Consider the following 20,788-nt stretch of genomic DNA (forward strand, 5'->3'; position numbering starts at 1 on the left):
TCTTATGCTTGCACGTATGCATTCTTGATCTGACATGACTTGCAACCACAAGAGAGCACTCTTTCCTTTGAAGATTTCTCAGCTTCCCCAGAAAGCTAGAGACATGCCATTTAAGTTTTGCAAACTGCTTGTGAGCTGTTTCAGTTAGACCAGAGCAGCCGAAACAACAAAGCTTGCAGTTGTCTTTTGGATTTCATTGTGAAAAGCCTTTGGGTAGTTTTCAGATGACAGAAGATCCTTGGTTCCTGAAAGGGAGGAGTTCTGCCAAAACTTTGAAGATCCCTGTAAACTTTGCAAATTACCCATCTTTTGGAGACAATTATATCAAACGATATTGTGGATTACAATACATGAGAAGAGCCTGGAAGATTATTTATGTTTGGCATTAACTCTTATGGTCATAATTTCAAGCGGAGAGAAAAGGAATACACAGGAACCCTCTTATTATCTTTTGAAATATGAAGATCAGAGGAAAAGAAGGGTTTAAAGTGTGGAGCGATGGTCCTCAAAACCTGTCTGTAAATTAGCTGGCATCCTACATCTATAAAAACAACAAGGCTTAGAGCTGATTTCCAGGCACAGAGTGGACCTCATGAGTCGTTAGCAGTGCTTTGAGATCTAAGTTTTTATACACCGCGGGAGGAAATTGCAGCCTGCAGGGCAGAGTACCTATACAAATGTTTCCTCCTTGCTTGGACTGATACAAGACTTGGAAGCCAAATTCAGGAGCTGACATTCCACCGGTGAGAAAAAAAAGAAGCATGGACAGCAAGAAAGATGGACTATTGAACAGGATTGCATTTCCAGGAGCTATGTCCCTGGCTAACAACCATGTGCATCCCCATGGGGTCCCCCTGAGAGAGCCCTTTGGGGTTCCCTTCCATCTGGACCCGTCTTACTGGGAGCAAGCCTACAGCGGGCACGCAGGTCGCATCTCCTACATCCCATTCCCTGGCTACGTGGGTGTCTATGACTATTCCTTTGAGCCTGCCTTCATTCGAAAGAGAAACGAGAGGGAAAGGCAGCGGGTGCGCTGCGTGAACGAGGGCTACACACGCCTGAGAGAGCACCTGCCCAAGGAATTTGCTGACAAGCGCCTCAGCAAAGTGGAGACCCTGAGAGCTGCAATAAGCTACATCAAACACCTGCAGAGCTTGCTGGACTGCCATCCCTTAGGGTCTAACAGTAAGGAAACGCTCTCTGCCAAGGAGCTCCCAGAAGCTCCCAGTCCTGGTCCCCCGCGGGAGTGCAACAGTGATGGAGAGTCTAAAACCTCTTCAGCTTCATCCCCCTACAGTGAATTTGAGGAGATGGGCAGCTAGGAAACAGCCTCTCTGGAGACAGAAATCTTCAAGTTCGGCTGAAAACCAAATCTAAAGTCCTGGGGATTTTTCTACAGTTGAAAATGAATACCAGGAAAAGGGAAAACAGCTAGGGGGAAGAAAAAAAAAAAGGTATTTTCAATCTGTCGGAGGACTTTAAATGTTGTCTGTACAAAACCTAAAGATGATTCGTAAGCAAACAGAGATCTCTCAGGTTGCTTCAGCTATGTTACTATACTTTATTTGGATTGCTAAAAATGAAGCAACTTTTGCATTCTAGTTTTCATTCAGCTCTTATTCTGTTCATCTATTTTCTTTCACCTTGCACTCTATGAGACAGCAAAACCAGATAAATCCATTTCAGGAAATCCCCCTCCCCTTTCTCCTGCTTCCTCCTGTAAGTTTTATTGTCTGTTTTTCCTGACTGCTAACCTGAGATGCACTGGGTTGCAAACACTTGGACTGGGAAAGGTAAGATTTAGATAAAATGTCTTTCCCTAAAGTTTTTAGAAAGCTCACAGAAATACTTCTATTTCTGAAAAGACAATTTTTTAATATAAATAAGGCTATATTTGGGAATTAATTTCTTTTATGGCATCTTCTAAAGTGAAAGAAGCAACTCATACATTGGGCACTGGCTATTTGGTGATTATTCAAAGGATAATTTTCAGGAAAAGAAAATCTAACACTTTCATTCTAATCAATGCTAGGAAGAGGGAAACGGAGTTCTGTAAAACTGCACCTTCAAAAGCAAAGCTCCACTCATGATACTGAAAAAGTGTTGCCAGCCTTTTTCTTTCTTTTCTGAAAATTGAGTTTGTGGACAAAATAGTCTTGATATTGTGTCTTTTTGACAGGTCAGAGATTATATGCTTAGAAATACGTTCTTGTAATGGTTAGGTGCTGGTGTGTACAAAAAGGGTAACATTAAATGTATCTGTTTGTTTACATCTGCGTGAAAATGTAGGTATTTCTCCTTTTGCTTAGAATATTGTGTTACTTTTTCAAAGAATTCACCTTTTAAAATTATTATCTCAAAATCTATGAAATGTTTAATTTGGACCATATTTTCTTAAAATGAGAATTTTTCTCCAAATTGCTCAAAAATCTTCCTCTCTCAAAAGCCAGATTTAAATAAAAAAATAAAAAATGCTTAAATCCCATTCTGAATATGGGGTAAACTCTTTCTTACCCACACACTTTCCACAGACCTTTCAAACTTTTGCTTTTTTGGCCTCACGTTGGTGAAATGGTTTTGAATCTTTTTTTCTTTCCTTCATGATATGCTGACTGAACACCTGAAAAAATACTTGTGTATAAATAAGAACAAATACTGATCAAATACCTCAAAATGTGTCCATACATTTCATTTAAATAAAAAATTGAATTAATCCAGGCTGTGGGTTTTTCTCACTTTCAGTTGATAATGAATGGGACAGAACTGTTTGCAGGAATAATGAATTTTCAGCAAAGAATAGAGAAAATGGATAGTAGGTAAATGTGAACTGCTACCTATGAAATAATTTTTTAATCTAGGTTCTTAAATCTAGATAAGGAGCAGGTTTGTGCTGTGGGCATCTAATAAAAATTATTGGGTATAAAAATAGGCTGCTGATTTCTAGAAAACTACTCTGATCACTTATACACTTTTAACTATTGGGTGCCTGCCTTCAAGTACTTGCAGTCCAAGTCTGGGTCTAGCTATTGCTGGAGCTCCGACCCCAATTATTTTTTCTTAATTTACAGCCAATAACCTTGAAAAACAAACAAACACATGTAGGCAAATCACACACAGTTCAGAAATGGAAAAAGCCTAAATGAGTTGTTCAAATGACTTGCTGCAAACTGTTCGCTCAGCTTGACTGTACTGAAGGAGCCCTGCTAAAAACGTCCATGGCAGTCACAGGCTTCGTTCTTTATTCTTTCTGTGGTAGCCAGCTTCCTTTCCTAATGATTATTTTGTTTTTCTAAGGGCTGTTACTTTTGCAGGCTCTGTTTCCCGGACCCAAAAAGTAGAAGTCTAGTTACCTGGACAGTTCTCTCTAAGGATCCAGAGCTGAAGCACTCATTTTTGAGTGTCTAAGTGTTTATATTTGTTATCCAAGGAAAGGGAGAAGGGCAAGGTAGTGGTGTGAATGTCTGATTGAGATCCATTATTTTTTGGCTTTTTTCTTTCCCTTTGCAGTCTCTGACAAGAGATTCAACCTCTCTCTGCCTCAGTTTTGAGATTTCAGGAAATACAGCAGTGCTGCTGCTGACTGTCAGTAAGCCTGAATTGCATTTCTCCCTCAAAGCAGAGATTAAATCTTTGTTATCTATGAAAAACATACACTTTCTCAGAGTACCTGAGACAAATTCTGTGAAACATGTCATTGTTTGTAAAGCACTCTGAAGATGAAAAGCAGTTAATATACATATAATTACAGTAAATAGCCAAATCAAGCGGAACCACTAAAAATAAAAGTGACCAGAATGACTGTTACTTCCTGGGCAGGAGCCATCAGATAATGCCCCAAATAAATGTTTTAGTCAGATGGTTGTCACAGAGATATATCTAGGAGCCATAATCCTCTGATTTCCAAATCCCAGAAAGATGGTGCAGCATGCCACCTTCTCCATGATCAGCTAGTTAGGCTGGCCGGAGAAGTGGACTAGGTCATGGCTCTGCCCCCTTTCAGCTTCATCTCACGTGGGATGTTCCTCAACAGGAGTCTGACCAAGTGGAGAGCATCACACCCTGGACCTGTGCTTGGCCGTCGCCACTGTAGGGTGTCTTTTCCCTTGTGAGGTGCGGGCTCATCTGCTGCACGTCTAGGTGGGACTGGTTTATTTGTTGCACATCCTTAATACTCTGCAGCCAGAATCAAACCTGGATTTTGTAAAATAATATTCTGGAAAAGGCCTCTGGACCTCAAGTGAAGGAGACTGGTTAAAAGTCTATATTTCAATAAAACTGTAGCTACTTTTTTTTAGATTATACATCTTTAACAGTTCTGGAGATGTCCTTAAAATACCTGCCAATCCAACCTCAATGCTGAAGATGCAAAAGCCAGAATGTCACATGTAGCTTAATTTACTTTTAAAGGAAAATTAATTTCTGGATGAAAAGGTAATTCTTTCTGTGGGAAAAATCTGTCACAGGTTGAACCACTCTCTTTAGGAAAGTTGTACATTTTTATTTCTCACAGTTCCTGTTGTCATGCAAACCTCTTGCACACTTTTAGCACAAGGAAGTAGAAAACAACTCAAGATTTCCCAAATATGGATCAGTGCTTCCTACAGGCATCAACAAAGGTTTCAAGTGAATGCTACATTTCAAAAGCTTTCTTAAGCTGTTTCTGTCTAGACAAAGGTTTTCTTCAAAGCTTCTAAAGTGTATCATTATCAGACTTTGAAAGCAGACAATGATCCAACTTGTCACCCTGAGAATTAAAGTTTTAATAAAAATGTTGACCAGAAGAATTCTCTCCATGTGGCGCAATTACTATTTACAAGAAAGTTGAACGCTGATATCCCTAGGCAACCGTGCTACAGCTTTATCAAACTCCTGCACACCAAATGCAGACACTTTAATCTTTCTATCAAATGTGAAAAAAATGCACATCTGAAGTCTTCCCTCTTCTTCCATTAAATTACAAATCCATTTGCTCCTTGATATTATCAGCATTTTAAAGATGTGTAATCCTGGCCATGGGATTGCTTTTAATCCTGTAATAGCTATTTAGCTGATTTCTTTGTAAAAGCCCATCCACACTCCTTTCATGTTATATTACCCAGTGTCAATAACATGGCCAAAGAAAACCAGAAGGTACTATAGAAAAGTCATGTTCAGACAGTAAAGCAAGGGCCAATGAGGGCCAATTTATCTCACTGGAATAAATGAACAGGGAACATCCACATGAAAATAAAGAATCTTTGAAAACATTTGTCACCAGCATACTTGGGAAGGAGGCAAAACAAGATCCAAAACATTTTGAAGAGAGACTCCCAAGTGGTACCAACAGGAGAGCTCTGCTGAGGTTAGCTGAGGTCAGTCACTATAGCTGAGCAAAGTCTTAGTGAGTCTCTCCTAAACAGAGTCTAAGCGAATACAATTTTAGAGGGTGCTCATCACTCGTAACCCTCAGCATATAGATACATGGCTACAGAGTAAGAGGTAAATTTGTTTCAGACAAACGGGGAGCAGCAAAATGGTAAGACTGTAGCTGTACCTAGCTCTTCTGCAAGGATGTCTAGCTGTAGATGTGGAAGCTCTGTAAACACAAGATGAACAACATTCTCCATCAACCTGAAGATGTGCTTGTAAGTAAAAATCTGCTATAAATGCTCACTTTTTTCTACCTCGCTGTGAATATGTCCACTGAAAGAGCAATGGAAAAGTTCTCCAAGTTGCCCTTACTGGAAGAACAAACTAGAGGAGTGAAGGTATTTCTAAATGTAGGTGTCTCTCCATATCTCAGTGTATCTCCATATGGTGGATCCAATGGTGGATCGAATACAGAGAGGGGTCAGGCTAGGGTGCTGGTGAAATGAGCACAGACTGCCAAGAACATTTGTTTGGAATTTACACCAGTCTGGCAAGGTGGCACTGCTCAGAAGATGTCCCAGAGCTGGCTGAAAATGTTACGACTCAGCTACCCTGAGCCAAGACCCTGGAAACTCAATAGGAACCAGCATGTTCATTTAGTGTGCTGTGCAAGAGACTGGTAGTGCTTTTCAGGAGTGAAAGGGCCACCTTTTTTTTGTCATCAGAGTGTCCTTTACCCTACCCACTCATATCCACATTGTATAATTATTCCGCTGACCCCGAGGTCCGATCAGCATAGCAGGCACAGCTAGCTGGTGGGTTGGGGACCCAGCACCCAGCTGTGCTTGGGTGGCAGTGGGGTTCGGGAGAGGCAGAGGATGGCAGGGTGGTAGAAGGGCTGTTGGTTCACTCTGGGAAGGAGATACTTGCCTAGGTGGGTGTTCAGATGGAAGCTACCACTCTCTGGGATTCAGCAGGCCGTGTATTAGCATCCACGCTTCAGTAGCTTTACCCTCTTGTATCACTCAAAAAATTCTCATTTAAAAAGCGAAGACAAAAAGTGGGCCTGGGAAAAGAAGACAGGTGCTATTTGCAGTGCTGTAGCACTCGGCTCTACTGGGGGCTTACCACAAGGGCCTGACAGGAGCAAGTCTCCCACTGAAATGAAATGAGCTCTTCTGGCTGGCTGAAGCTCTGTGTGAAAGTCACCTGGTGGCACACCTAGGCTTGGTTACCAATCACCCTTGTTGCCAGAACTTGTCCCTCCGTGGCCTGAGCATGCAGCATGCACGCAGGGTACAACCAGCACCACGGCAGCTACTTGAGTATATGAAGGGTGTGGATAGTTGCCTCTACCAGGTCTGGGCTGAGGGTGAGAATAAAGATTCAGAGCTATAGTCTGGCAGAGAGGTACAGCCTTGGAAGAAAAAACCTGTGCCCAGTTGCAAACTGAGTTGAAAAATTAAATGAACGACAACTAAAACCCAACTCGGTACAAGTATGTGTGGAGGATGGGTTTATTGGATACACTTCAGAGGAAAAGCACGAGAAAAGATTGGTTTGATTGGTTTCCCTATTTTTGTCATGGTTTACACAAGAAACATGGTAGGTGCATGTGTACAAGCTGGAAAGGCTGGGGTACCCACAACCTAGCCCTGGAGCAGAGCTCTGCCACTGTGCTTTTCCTGGGGAGACCAGGAGCCTCATGCAATCCCACACCTTGCGAATCCAAGACAAAGCCCGTTAGCAGTTTTTTGTCTGCTTTCCAATGGAAACAAAGCTTAGACTATGCTCTGTGTGTGAGACATCCCGTCTCCAAAAGCTTCTGAACCTCTGACTGATTTTCAGCCAACCCGCACAGGAAGAGAGTCTTAAAATGCAAATCAAATTTCCCAATTTTTTAATTTTTTTTTTTTTTTTTTTTTTTTTTTTTCCCCAAAATAGGGGTTGAGCAGAGGGAGGGAGCCCAGCTTAGGGCTTATGGCTCTGGGTGATGAGCTGTGGTGCTTCACGCTGGGTCAGATTCCCGTGCCGCTCAACTGCTGGAGGCCACAATCCCTGGGGCAGACACAGAGAACAGGCAGTATGTCTGCTTTTACAGTGTTACACCTCCAGTCGTAACTGGGTGTATTCATGTAAAGTGAGGGTATTTGTCAACGTCAAAACACCCGTCTGTGAAGCTGGGTGGCTGAAGACTCTGATTCATTACCACCGCTCTCTTTAGATATGTCTGAAGGGGCCAATACCCCCAAAACTGTGGGTTACAGGGGTGGGGAGCAGCCAGCAAGCCTGTATTTCACTCTGAGTTCCCTCGCCCTTTTTCAAAAGCTTTGAAGCCAGGCTTGTAGGACTCACTGTCATTTTAGAATGAGCCTGCATTTGCTGAAGCACCAAGAATAAAGCCTATGTTACTGTGGTCCTCAGGTTTTATCAATTATGTTTTTGCAGGTGCAGGAAATGAAAAGGTATATTGGTATGGAGCACATTTTTTTAGCCAGGCTAAAAGAAGCCCTAAAAGAGAGTCCATACATCTCTCTGCCAGTTTCCCCCTTGAAAATGTTGGAGACCTCTTGGCTCACTTCAGATATGACTGCAGATAGAGGTCTCAAAGGTATGAAATTCCTACATGGTCCATGAAGGCTGGAGCCATCGGAGTAAAAAGACATGCCAAATTCGAGTCCTTACAGAGGGGAAAGCTAACGCTAAATTGTCTTTTCAGTTTGACCCGCTTGATGGTCAGCCAGCCCATGGGCACCAGCCAGCCATCAGCGGGCGCACGTGCTTTGCACTAGTATAACATGCTGCCTCTTGCCTGTTCTACTGTGGCTAGGGGATGAAAATATAAGTATTCTGAGGGAGTTTTGGATTTGGGAGGGGGAAGCTGAATAAATGGACTGTGAGAGGCTGAAGGGTTGAAAATGAGGGGAAGGTAGTGGGCAGTGAACTCTGGGAATGTATAACACAAATCCAAGCCAAGCTGCATTTGCTGTGCTGCTCACAAAACACCTTGCTTGTCCCCGTGATTTTATTTTGATGCAGCATGGCTCTGGGCGTATATAGCAGATTTTTGTGTTCCAGGGCTGTCAGCCATCAGCACTGAATCCTAACCAATCTCTTCCATCTGCACCGAGATCACAAAGAGAACAAGTAGTTACAAATAAATGGAATTTTCACATCTTTTTATGTATTTGCTTTACTGCCAGCATTATGCTATATTAGGCTGCTCTCTAGATGTTGCTTTTTTAAATTTAAGAAGCACTGAAGAAGTCCCAGGCTCAGCTGTAGAGGGTTTATCCCAGGGGAACGCTCAGGCGGATGTGATGTGTGCATCCCCACTCCAAGAGGTGTTAAAGCTCACTGGTGCTTAATGAATGAAACTGATAATAAACTGTGTAATGTATAAGTGAAATAAGCAGATGTACAAACACAGGTGTGCGTGTTGTGGTGTTTGTGTACGGGAAAAGGAGGAAGGATGGCAGGGGGGAGGGAGAAAAGAAAGTGGGTTTGACATGTGGTACACTGCTTGATATCGAATCAGCTGCATGGCTGAAACAAGGGAAATAGGAACAAATTAGATATGACACCTTTGGGGAGGATTAATTCCTGAAAAAAAAAAAAAAAAAAGACTTCAAGATAATATATTTGCAGGCAAACCCTGTGGAGATATAAAAAGGCTGTGAGATTTTGCATAGCAGAAATGCTAATGAGAACAAGCAAAGCAGCGAATCTCATGGACCAGGACTTAGAAGGAGCCATGGGCAGTGCTAGAGAGAGGCATGACTCCCTCCCTGGCCCCACCACCAGCCAATGTGGGTGTCTTCCACCTTTTAAAGTGCTTTTCTCCTTCCCCCAGCATATTCATCCTCCTCCACTGGGAGGGAGGAGTGCTCCTGCCCCTGGAGCACTGGCTTTGCATTTTTAGCCCAGGGGTGCCATGAATTTAGGGAGGACTCAGCTTTGCCTCTTGAGGCTTTGCTCACTTCAGGCATCCCTCACAAGCTTAGCCACGATCGGCTGCATCTGCTGTTTCTGTCACGAGGCAGAAATGAGAGGTGGGGCAGGCTGGGGCTGAACTGCAGGGTGGGCCTTAATCCTGAAGGAGGAAAACAGAATAGTGGGGAGGGTAAGAGGAGCCCAGCACCAGGACAAGAGCTGTGATGAGGAGCGTGGAGCAGGATGGAGGCCAAGCACAGGAGGTGTCTCTGTTAAATGACTAGTTGCACCACTGGCACCGCTCTTCCTCCCTCCTCCTCCTCTGTCCCTCACGCCGGGAGTCCAGAGTGCTGCTGGAAACCATGGGGACATTGCGCTGGGCGTCACAGGGGAAAAGGAGGGCGCTGGCTCTGTGAACAGGGATGAGGGGACAGGGACAAAATCTGTAGCATGAACATCCAACTCAACACAGTAACACATCTGTTAGAAAGAGGAATCAGAGAGCTGTGGGCTAGTCATGCTCTGTTGGTCATGATAGGAAGCTTTGTCAAGCTCAGGACTATAGGAAGGGCTGTTCCCTGTGGCTAGTGTTTTTCAGAGGGTGGATATAGGTTTACATCATAGTGATAATGCCCAATTTCTTTACATTTTGCCATTTGCCATCGATCCCCATCATTTTCCTCTCCTCCCTCCTGTCTGCCCCTGTAGCCCTGGCTATTGCTATAGGGGCAAGGGTATAGGGGCATGTCCTGGCTGTGTATTTTATGTCCTTCTCATACAGCAGCCTGATTTTAGCATCCCTTCTTGTTAACACCTCTCTGCTGATCACACTACATGTGGCCCTTGATGAAGACAGACGTGCCTCGCAGGAGCTGGGCAGGGAGCTGTTTAATAAGCAAAATTTAAATTAAAAAAAAAAAGCCCAACCCCTATCAGAAAAGAAGCAGCAATATGATTTGACCACCAGCCATTGTGTAAAAATGACTGAGACCACAGCATTTGCATGATGGTGAGTCTGGATGCCTGCACCTCAGACACACCACATTTATCTGCCTACCATCACTTCTCATTCGTCTTTTCTCATTTATCATTGCAAAATACCTCCAAGCGTATTTCTTATTGAAGTGCTGAGCAGTTGTGAGCAAGGTGTGCTCTAGCTGGGGAGTGGAGGGGATGATTACAGAGCTCAGCCCACCTGCCATCAGGAGCTGAGTGATAAACCCAGATTACTTTAGCCCCAGGTTTTCCCTCTGTTTCAACAACAGCGTGGCCCTCCTTTTGCTGGGAACACCAGTAGATCCTGCCCCATCTCACTGGAAAACATCACTGGGTTGCCCCTATACCACTTTACCAGGAGCTGGTTGCAGCTGTGGAGCTACCATGAGCTCACTGGGGCTGCTTGTCCCCTGTGTGAGTGGAAGCACCTGAGTCCCCTGAGCTCATAGATAAATCTGCCCTTGCATGTTACCCAGCTCTGGTATTACAGAGCTGGCATCTGCATCTATTCTATTCTATTCTATTCTATTCTATTCTATTCTATTCTATTCTATTTCATATAGTACAGGTATAGTGAGGGTGGTGGGGACAAAGAGATCTCTGCCAGTCTGTCATGCCAACGATGCCATCCTTGCCATCAGCTCCCTCCTGCTGACTAATGCAAACCATCACTGCAGCCAGGCAAAAAAACACAAAAAAGACCCAAATGAGTGCTCAGGCTGTGCCCGGTGTCACTACTGCTTCCTGGCTCCGATGATAGGCTCCCAACATGGCTGGGTAATGCTGCACTCCCGGTTCGCAGGGGCAATGCCCCATGCAAGTGGTGGTGGCACACCCCAAGCGGCCTGTTAGGACAGATCAAAGCTGAGCACCTACTGCACGTCAGTGTGACATGCTCTACAAATGCAAGGCATTTGCTGCTGTTAATGTGTGGCGTGCTCCGTAGTTTTGCATTTTGCAGGGCTATGAAACCTTCAAAAGTTCCATTTATGTTAACAAGCCCATAAAGCATAAGGTTATTAAATGTTGTTTATGGTACCCTGTCTGAGAAGCTCATTCAGTTACCAGCTGGTTCGATTCTTGCTAAAAGCAAGTTTCATAAGGGCGCCAAGTCGTATCTGCATGTGCTATGGGAGCTTGTGTTGAAAGGGCAAGAAAAACAGCAGTGATATCATCATCATGCAATGGCTGAATTACTCTGTAGTAGGGATGGTCAGTGTTTTCAGAGATGAATGAAATATGTTGGCTTTGTGATTGAAAAGAATGTTGCTTTTAAATGTTTGAAATTTTTTTTTGGTAAAACTTTTTTAGCATTGGTTATTTTCTGCAAACTACTGGAATTGGACTGAGGTCATTGTCTTAAAGAGCACATTTCACACTTTGTTGAAAAAGTCACAGTATAGGTCATTTCATCACCTAGCAATCACCACAAAATCTAATAAAGTTATTGTGTATGTGGAGTGATGGGTGTCAGAAGCTGTGGCTGGGCAAGAGATGGTCATGCAGAGTGAGGATTAGATGAGAGCAGCACGGCCAGTGTGGCTTTGTGTGGAGCCAGCATTTGCAGAGAGCAGCTGGACAGGGACGGTTGGAAAAAAAGAGTTTAGAATGAGTTAAGGGAGATGCCTGTTGACGTCTTGGGAAAGGATCCCAAGGTTTCATCCACATGGGCCTACTAGGAAGGTGGCACTAAGGGCACATTCACGGTCTCAGGGTTTTTTTTCCCCAAGAAGGAAGTCTGAAGTGGGATCTCTGGCCAGACTTTTTGTGGCTGAAGCATGGGGAAAGAAGAGCACCTCTAGGAAAGTCACTGGTGAGTTCTCTTCACCATTCTTAATTGCAAGGGATAAAGTAAGAGTTCAGTAATCAAGTCCCTCATGCAAGTGTGGGCACAGACGTGCATGGGGCAAATGTCACAGAGCACCTACTACAGCAGGCTCCAAGGTTTGGGGACCGGGAGCTTGGAGCATGGGGCAGGGCAGAGGGGCACCTGGTATAATTGTCCAGTATAATGTGTCGCTCCAGCATGACAATGGCAGCAGCAACCTGTGTCTAGGAATCATCAGGATGATGTATTTTATTTTATACCTGAAATAAGTTTTACAGATAAGACAATGTTTATTCTGTAAATAATTCTGAAGGTCATTTTCAGTTTGAACGAATACAGTTGAAAATAGTGTAAAAATGTATTTGTATTGAACCATGCCTACAAAATGGAGGCAGCTTTGATTTTTTTTTTCCTGAAAGCATTCCCCTCTTTTCAGCTATTCCTAACTTTTAATACTAAGAACAAAGTCCACAAGCTTATGCTCAAATATTGACAGTGACTTGATTGCACCGTTAGGAAAGCAACTTGGCAGATCTGAAGGTTTAAGGCATTCACACCATGAAAAGTGTGACTGGAAATCCATTGGACTTAGAATTTACTTGGAGAGGTTTAAGGAAAGGCAGTTTGTAAGGCAGAGTAAAAAAGCTCAAAAGCTTTGGAGAGTCAGTGAGATCCCTGGAAGATCAGATGCTTTTTTTTTCTGAGACTTTTTAGGGTGGAGCTCTTTTGAGAATAGGTTTTATAGAGAAATTTCCAGTACCTCTTCATTTCAGCCAGGCTATATATATAAAAGTATTACAATACAGATGCTCCAAAGGGAAAGCATATATAAGACAGGCTATCAGACAGTACTAGGAGTATATTCTACCTGCCACATTATGGATGTGAGACATCACCTACATGGTTAAATCATATCCCTCCTTTCTTTCTTGTTTTTTTATCCTAGATTCAGCGGGACAAACTCACCCCCTCATGAAAGATCTGGCAGCTCCCTCCGAGTCCTGAACCCTATCCAAGTGATAATTATACCTGTTTGAAATCCGGGAGCCGAGAAGTAGCCTCCAGCCACCCAACAAAGGCTGCTCCAGTGCTCCGAGGAAGCGGTGCCGACACTTCCCTTCTCCTTGTCTGCCTCCTGCTGAAACGCATTTGCAGACTTTCCTGAAGCCTCTAAGGCTTTTCCAGAGATCTGGTGGAACCGGACCTGGTATCTCATGAAGTATCATCGCATGCAAAGACAAAGAAACACCCCCACGGGCATAGTTAATGCAGACAAGCCTTAATGGCTTCCCCCCACACCCCCCTCCCCATTGCAAATGTATAATTAATCTCAGTTCAAATTTACATGTTTGATCTGCTTCTTTTAGGCTTCACATGTCTTTGAAGGAAGGGGAAGACCTTGTGATTTGATCTGGAGTGCCTAGGATACGCTCGGTGTTTATGTGGGCAGATCCCCTGCGCCCAGCGCTGGTCCGATGTGGAGGGCTCCTGGCTTGCAGAGGTGGGGTGGGAGGGCAGAGGCCGAGGTGCTTCCCAAGCCGGGCCTCATGAGCCCCTTCGCCCCAAGCCACCATTTCTCCAGGGCTCCCGCGAGCCGTGAGGGCACCCGCGGCCCGGCGGCGGACACCTTCTGCAGACAAGGGGAGCTAATCCTCCCGCAAACAGACCCTGCGAGTCCTCGCTCCTGCAGTGTAGAAGAAAAGGCAGGCGTAGAGATGAAAAACGTATCCACTTCAAACAGGGAAATTTCCATTTGAAGTGCCGTCTTTGAGTCAAATCCTCCCCAGCAGCAGCACTTTTTTCCCCTTGGTAGCGTGTATCAATTTCTTCTGACAACAGTTTCATGGCTTCGGGATAAACAAGCCCAACTCCATTGGTATTATATTTTACAACTACAGACAGACCATGGAGATTAAAATTCTTTGGATGAGTCACCAAAGACGGGGAGGGGGGAGGTGGGTCTGCCGGGCGTTGTGAAAGGCAGGTTGAACACAAAACAAACTGAATCCAGCCTTTCATCCCCGGCGGTGCCATGGAGGCCGGGCCTTCCCCCGCGCCGGGAGGAAGGCGGGCGCAGGCGGCGGGCGACGAGGGGACACGGCTAAGGGGACACCGTCGCGAGGGGCCCTGCGTGCTGCAGAGATGGCGGAGGTGGCCGCTTGCCCTCGCACGGCGGCTGACTCAGGGCTGGGGAGGCCTCGGGGCTCTTCTCACTCCTTACGGCGCAATATTAATTTCTCATTTCCCTGGCAAGCACAAGTAACTGAAGAAGAAAATCATTTCCGGTTGATCCACAAGGGTTTTGGTTTTGTTTTGTTTTCCCGCTGGAACCAAAGGCCTCCCTTAACTGTTTTCTTCCCCAAAGTGCAGCGTTTTGGTTTGATCTCCAGATTTTTTTAGGTCCTTCATGAAGTAAAGCGAAACAAAACCCCATGTGCTGACACGCATTGCTGAAAAATGTTTGTCGCTGACAATGTCGGTCAAACGTTGTCCCTTTCCCCGGTCCGCCCTCCTTTCCCACCTTCCCAACTAAACCCTCCTGATGAATTTGATGTGAAGTCTAGATGAGTCAAATATGCTTTATCACCAAGAAAAAAATATGCTGGAGGAAAACCACCTCGTGGCACCCCAGCTTGCCCTGGAAAACTGCCTTAACTGGGAGAGTAGCCAGAGGGAGCTGGTTTAGGCCATTGGTGGAAACCTCTCTGCTTAAAGCTGCCTTGTGCACAGCTTTAATACCTTTGTGCAGAGGGAGCTGGAGCTGGCCAGGAACTGCCACAGGATTATTTTCTCTTACAGTGTATGTTTTTTTATTGCATCAGATTATGGTTTTAAAGCTCAGCATCCAACCCAGCCACCACTCCACACTAGACGTTACCCTCGCAGGTCAGGGAGATGGGGGTAGTTCTGGCCTCACACTGGGACATTCAGGAGAAGTCCTCCAAGAGCCTTTGCTGGATGTCTGCAGAACTGAAGATGTCCGAAAATGTCATTAACTTGCTTCACACCCAGAACATGTCTGGAGTCTAGACAAAGGAGGACTCAAATCCTCCAGGATCTCCCCAGCCCCTTTTCCTGAATCTCCTGCTCCAAGCGACACTGGTCTCTGCTGAGACAGGCTTGTAGAAGTATGGTGGGAAGATCCCTGGAAGACTTCCCTGCCTCTGCAGTTGACATCATTAATATTAGGACTAACTCAGCTACGAGCTCCCGTTTCTCCCTCGCTGATCTGCTTGCCTCATGGCTGCTTTTTTGGGCAGCAGTGCAGCCTGGATGCTCAGCAGGGCACTTCCTTGAGTGACAGTGACTTTCCCCAGCAGCTTGGTCAGCTCCTGGGCATTGCATGGGGCATGCTGCAGGTTGCAGAGGACAATTCTGGTCTCCCAGGCTGCCCTCCCAGTACTTCTTGTCCATGTTTCACCCCTCTGCTAGATTCAGCCTGCTCTCATGCTGTCATCTCCTCTTGCAAAGAGAAGTCAAGGCTGCACCTAGACAGAGCCACTCAGTGGGGTCTTGTATGCTGGAACGAGGGGTTGTGTCTTCATCCTCATCGTGATGGAGACAGTGGGACTCAGACATTCCCACAACCAATCTGACGCTCTCTCAGCTTCTGTCTCTTAGCACGTGAACACATGCAGGTGGCAAAAGCGAGGTGGCACATTTAGCACCACACAAGCCTAGGTCCTGTATCCTCAAAGCACAGAGGAATTTAGGCACCTCACTGGCACTGAAATTAAGGTGAGGATCTAGCTCAGAGGCTCTGCTTTGTAGCCAGAGGACTATGAAAAACTTTTCTAAAAGTTTTGCAATGACTACTTGAAACTCTGAACAGCTTACAGGCTCTTCTGCTTTCAGTTTAGATCATAGCAGGAATGAACCCATCCCTCCAGCAGTGCCAGAAGCTGCAGGAGAAGACAGGCACGCAGGGCTGCTGCATGCCTGTGGGGCTGGTGCTCAGCACGGGACAGCCAAGGCCGGGCTCTGCAGAGAGGTACTGCTGTGCTCAGCAGCACTTGTAGGTGCAGAAGGAGATGGGCCCTGAATCAGAGCTTGGTATTTAAATAGGAAAGACCGATAAAAGGTGAGAGTAAAGGAAGTGATTTTTATCCCTGTTTGCAGATCGGGCACCAAGACATAGGAAGATGAAATGACTTGGTACAGGCTGGACAAGTCTGTGATGGATCAGAGTGCAGAAAGCTGCTCTCCGGAGATGTAACCGAATGCCTCAGCCTTACACCGAACTTTTCTCTCCAGGAACCGGTCTGTGACGGAGGATTCACTTTCTGCCAGAGGAACAGGGAGGAAAGGAGACAGCAATGGTGCTCTTGGCTGCTATTGATAATCATCAAATTGTTTGAATTCCTGCCTGAGAGACAAGGAAACGAATATTTGTCTCACAAACAAGGCTTCATGTTTCTCAATCAAGATAAAACTTCTGTCTCATCCACTGACCATTAATGGAAGAGCTTGCGGGGTCTGGCAGGAAAAGCAGCCAGAAGCCTGCATGTCTCCTGAACTCATGGGATTTGTGGAGGCCTTGCCCAGGTCGCCTGCAGCCCTGGGACTGAGGCAGGGAGGGATGGGGGGGAACAGGAGGGACATCCCCTCTCCAGAGCAGCACGCAGCCCCCAGCACGCCACGTGCCTGTGAGCAAGGGTCTCCCGCCCTGCTCGCCCCTCCGTGGCCTGGCCGGCTGCCCTATGGGTGCTGCAGCCCTCCCCGAGACCCCTTCCCAGGTGGGGTTTCTGCACTGTGGAGGTGCCCACCAGCTTTGCAGGCTCCTGGGGGAGGAGAGTACCAAGCACTGCCTGCACAGCGCTGTCTGCACCCAAAGGCACCCTCCTGCCAGCACAGCCCCAAGTCCCAGGCTGGGCAAATTGGTTTCCATGGTGGAGAGGTTTCCACTCCACTCCAGGGCTCAGTCCCCCCACCATGAAGGAGCTCCAGCCCTGCAGACATGCACAGGCTTATGTCGGGAAGGAGGCAAAATCCTTTCTGGGCTAGACTCAAAACACACAGATACTCAAAAAACTCAAAATGGAGAAGAAAGTGCTTGTCATGGTCCTTTCGGTATCTGCCTGATAAAAAAAGTCCTATGAGAGGTGAATGGAGAAAATCCCTTTAGCAACAACTACAATATAAATACTCTCCAGGGGAAAAATAATTTACAGGGATACTTTTTTCTTCCTCATCCAAGAAGTGGTTAAGGGTTTGGCAGGGAAACAATGGAGGAACTGATCAGCCTACCTATGATTTTAAAGCTTAATAACTTGTCTGTGAATGCCACAAATTTATAGCCCAACAATAATAAGCGTTAGCCAAAAAAAAAAAAAACAGCTTGCTTTTTTTTTTTTTTTAAAAAAGATTAAAAGCACAAACGGGTTACAACACTTAAAAGCCAAGAGCTGAGTAACCAGGTGATTTATCAGCAAGGCACTCCTCCAGACAGGAAACCCACCTTTCCCTTCTGCCTGGAACTGCAAAAAGGGTAATAAAAAGTTAGGGGATTTTATTCTTTTTTGGCAGTACAACCTGGAGCCTGCTACCTGAGGACTGAAACAGAAATGAAGCATGGCACTGGTACCCCAAGACCCAACTGCTGTAACCTGAAGGGCTCATGGTTGCTTGCCAGAGGGGGATGCTGCTGCCCACAGGGCCCCAGGGAGGTTTTGGTGGCTGTTCTGTGTCTTCCCTCTGCCCTGAGGGGCGAAGAGCAACAATTTGGGGCAGAAGCACGCTTGGGTGCTCATGCTGACTTAGAAGAGCTAAGGCCAAGCTTTATACAACCTCTCGTATGCTGCAGGCTAGGCAGAGTTCAGCGACCCAGATCCTCCTCCGTTATTCCAAGTACGGTATTTGATTGCTTTTCATCTCCCTCCTTTCCCCCTTAAATTTTGTCATAAAACCCTAATGTCTTGTCCTCGAGTGTGTATATTCACAACCGCCAGCAGCCTGCTTTTCTCCCTGGGCGGCTCTTCCCTATGAGCGTGCTCAGGTTGGGTAATCTACCGCTTAATTGACTCAGGTAATAAGCTGCTGCTCTAACGCATCAGGGCTTGGACCTTATCGCACACACACCCACCACCTCATCTTCCCCTGCAGGAGCTGCACCCCTCCCTCCCCTTGGGCGCCCACGGGGGCCCCCTCCCGATCTATTTTTTCTTCCCCTCGTGACACACGGTGGGGAACAGGTTTCCCGGGTTTGCACTTCACAGGGAAGAGCATAAAGCCCGACCTACCCAACTTCCCACCCCATGCTGGCTCGCTGGGTCTGAAAACGGAGAGGGGAAGAGCCTGGGCTCCCACCTTGCCTCCCCAGTGCGAGGCACAACTTGCACAGGGGAAAAAAAGAGCCGATGCCACAGTTTCCTCAGGCACAGAGGGAGAAGGGAAAGGAGGAAAATGCTTCTCCCCCTTCCAACCGCCTGCTGGGCAAAGCTGAGCCTAAGCAGAAAGCTGGGGTGCTGGGTGCTGGCTGTAGCTCAGCAGGGGTAGGGGGAATGGGGGGAATAGCAATCCAGGCTGCCCTGGCACCTCTTTTTAGGAACAGGCTCCATCACAAGGCTGACTCAAACACCTCCCTGTCTAAGGGAGGGCAGCTCGGCCCCTACGTGTCTTCTGCTAGGCTAGTAAATGTTAGATTAAGTGCTGGCGGATGACTCCATTTCCCTTTCCTGGTCCTAATGTCTGCAATTAAGATTAGTGATTATTTTGGTTTCTGAACTTTATATACAACGTGAACTGAAGCAGTCTCCTGGGTTTCGGGAACGAGGGCGCAGTAAGATGGGGATGTGCCCAGCACCACGAAAGCCAGCAGCAGCAGCAGCAGCTCAGGCTGGGGATTGCTCACTCGGTGCCTGAGGAGGCCGAGGTGCACCTCTGCCCGGGGAGTTCAGGGGCTTTTCTGTGCTCTCAGCTCCCCGCTTCCCTCGGCTCGCACACTGCTTGGCACTCCCCCTCCACCCTCCTGTTACATATTGCAATTAAAAAACAAACAAAAAACCACCACCAGAAACCACATAATTATTGGTGTTTTGTGGGTGCCAGGAGGTTACCATCTTCCTCTTCCTCCCACAGCGCAGGGGACAAAGCACCTGCACCGGGTATCGCCCTGGCTGGGGGAGCTGCAGAGCTCCCGCTTTTCCATCGTATGCCTCCCACTGCCACCTCTCCAGGCAGAAAACCTGAGGCGCCGGCAATCAAAACCCTTGACGCTAGGACCGGGCTCAAGAGAGCAAAGCAAATGCCAGGTACAGGCAGGGCCCGCTGCTTAACTGAAGCCTTCCTTCGGCAAGCAGGGGAGCGTGTTGGCACATGCTGCAGGAGGGATATTGCTTTGTCTGATTGCTTTGAAGACTGGGGGGTGGAGGGAGAAGAGAAGAGGCCAGTTAAGTGTGTTTATGTTTGAGAGGAACAAAGGAGAGCGGAGGAGAGGCCGGGGGTGCCTGCGCCAGAGATGTGTCAGAGATCACTTGTTCCTCCTGGGCCAGAACACCAGCCCGGGACCACCAGCGGAGGAGGAAGCAGTGTGTGTGGAGCCGTGTTTAAAGCAGGGAGAGGAAAGATAGAGCAAAGAAAAAAAACTCCCAACAGACTTGGGACGGTGATAAACGTGCACAGGTTAGACACCAGGCTCCCAGCCAGTGGGGTGCGCGATACAGCACAAAGATACCACAGCAGGCAACACCGCAAGCGCGTAGCTTTCTGGGTCCTGGTTTCCCTTGGGGGAGGCTGAGTTAGGGAAGTTAGGGAACCCTGGAGTACACAAAGTTTAACCAAGTCAAAGAGAAGGAGGCCATCAGCTTCACCCCAGCTATGCCATCCATTATAGCAAATGAAGCACGGGTCCCTGCATTTGCAACACTGCCGGGAGGAGCTGCCTTCCCGGGGGGCTCCCACGCAGCCCAGGGGCTGAGCGCTGCCCCTTCTGCCTCTCACTGCACCACGGCAAACGGCACCCCCAGCATGGGGGATGCGTTTAGAGGGCTCTCTTTCAGTGTCATTCACCACCACCACAACCCCAAAGCATTTTTCTGTTCGCTCTTTAATGCTATGCTAAGGGTGACGGGAACAGCACCTGCCGAAGCTCCTGAGCCCAGGCAGGCAGTCGGTTCCTGGCAAGAGAGGAAGCGCCGGCCCATGCTCGCTGCCGCTGCACAGCACCAGTCCCTGCAGCCAGCCCTGCGAGCACAGAGAGAAGGAAGGTGCCCCTGAAGCCACCACCAGAGACGATACCTTCTGCTTCCCAGAGGCAGTAGCTTTGTTTTGGCAGGTTCAATCTGTAAGTTAAAACATCTTGTTCTCAAGCGGAGAGCAAGATAAATGCAGCGACCTATTTGTTCTCACTAAAAAGAAGCCTGCATCCAAGGACTGGTTTTATTGCACTAGCTGAAGGCAGACTTAACGCAGACTTAACCCTGTGCAAGCCAGCAAACCTTCTGCTGCAGGTGGTCATACAGACGACCGAATCAACTACACTTCGGGAGGGAATAGATGAGTGCCTGCAGCTGGCCAGAGGCGTGCAACAGCTCCAGGGGTGTGCTGTAGACGCGCATCTCCTACTTGCGGTTTCCCACCAAAAAAAAAGAAGAAAAAAAGACCCTAACAATCATTCACCAAAGCTTTTTCAGTCTTTTGGGGAAGGGAGGGAAGAGCATCGTACATTAACAGATATTTCTGAGT

At 46.9% G+C, this 20,788-nt stretch overlaps 1 protein-coding gene across 1 annotated transcript; it reads left to right on the forward strand.

The window, feature by feature from the left end:
• Nucleotides 1-761: 761 nt before the first annotated feature.
• On the forward strand, nucleotides 762-1,322 carry ASCL4 (achaete-scute family bHLH transcription factor 4; the record flags this gene model as incomplete). The annotated part of the gene is made up of 1 exon (XM_082308047.1): nucleotides 762-1,322. The coding sequence occupies one exon, from the start codon at nucleotides 762-764 to the stop codon at nucleotides 1,320-1,322; it is 561 nt and encodes a 186-aa protein (XP_082164173.1).
• Between the last annotated feature and the right edge of the window lie 19,466 nt (nucleotides 1,323-20,788).

This window comes from Platalea leucorodia (genome assembly GCF_965183815.1).
Source record: "Platalea leucorodia genome assembly, chromosome: 4".
NCBI classification, from domain to species: Eukaryota; Metazoa; Chordata; class Aves; order Pelecaniformes; family Threskiornithidae; genus Platalea; species Platalea leucorodia.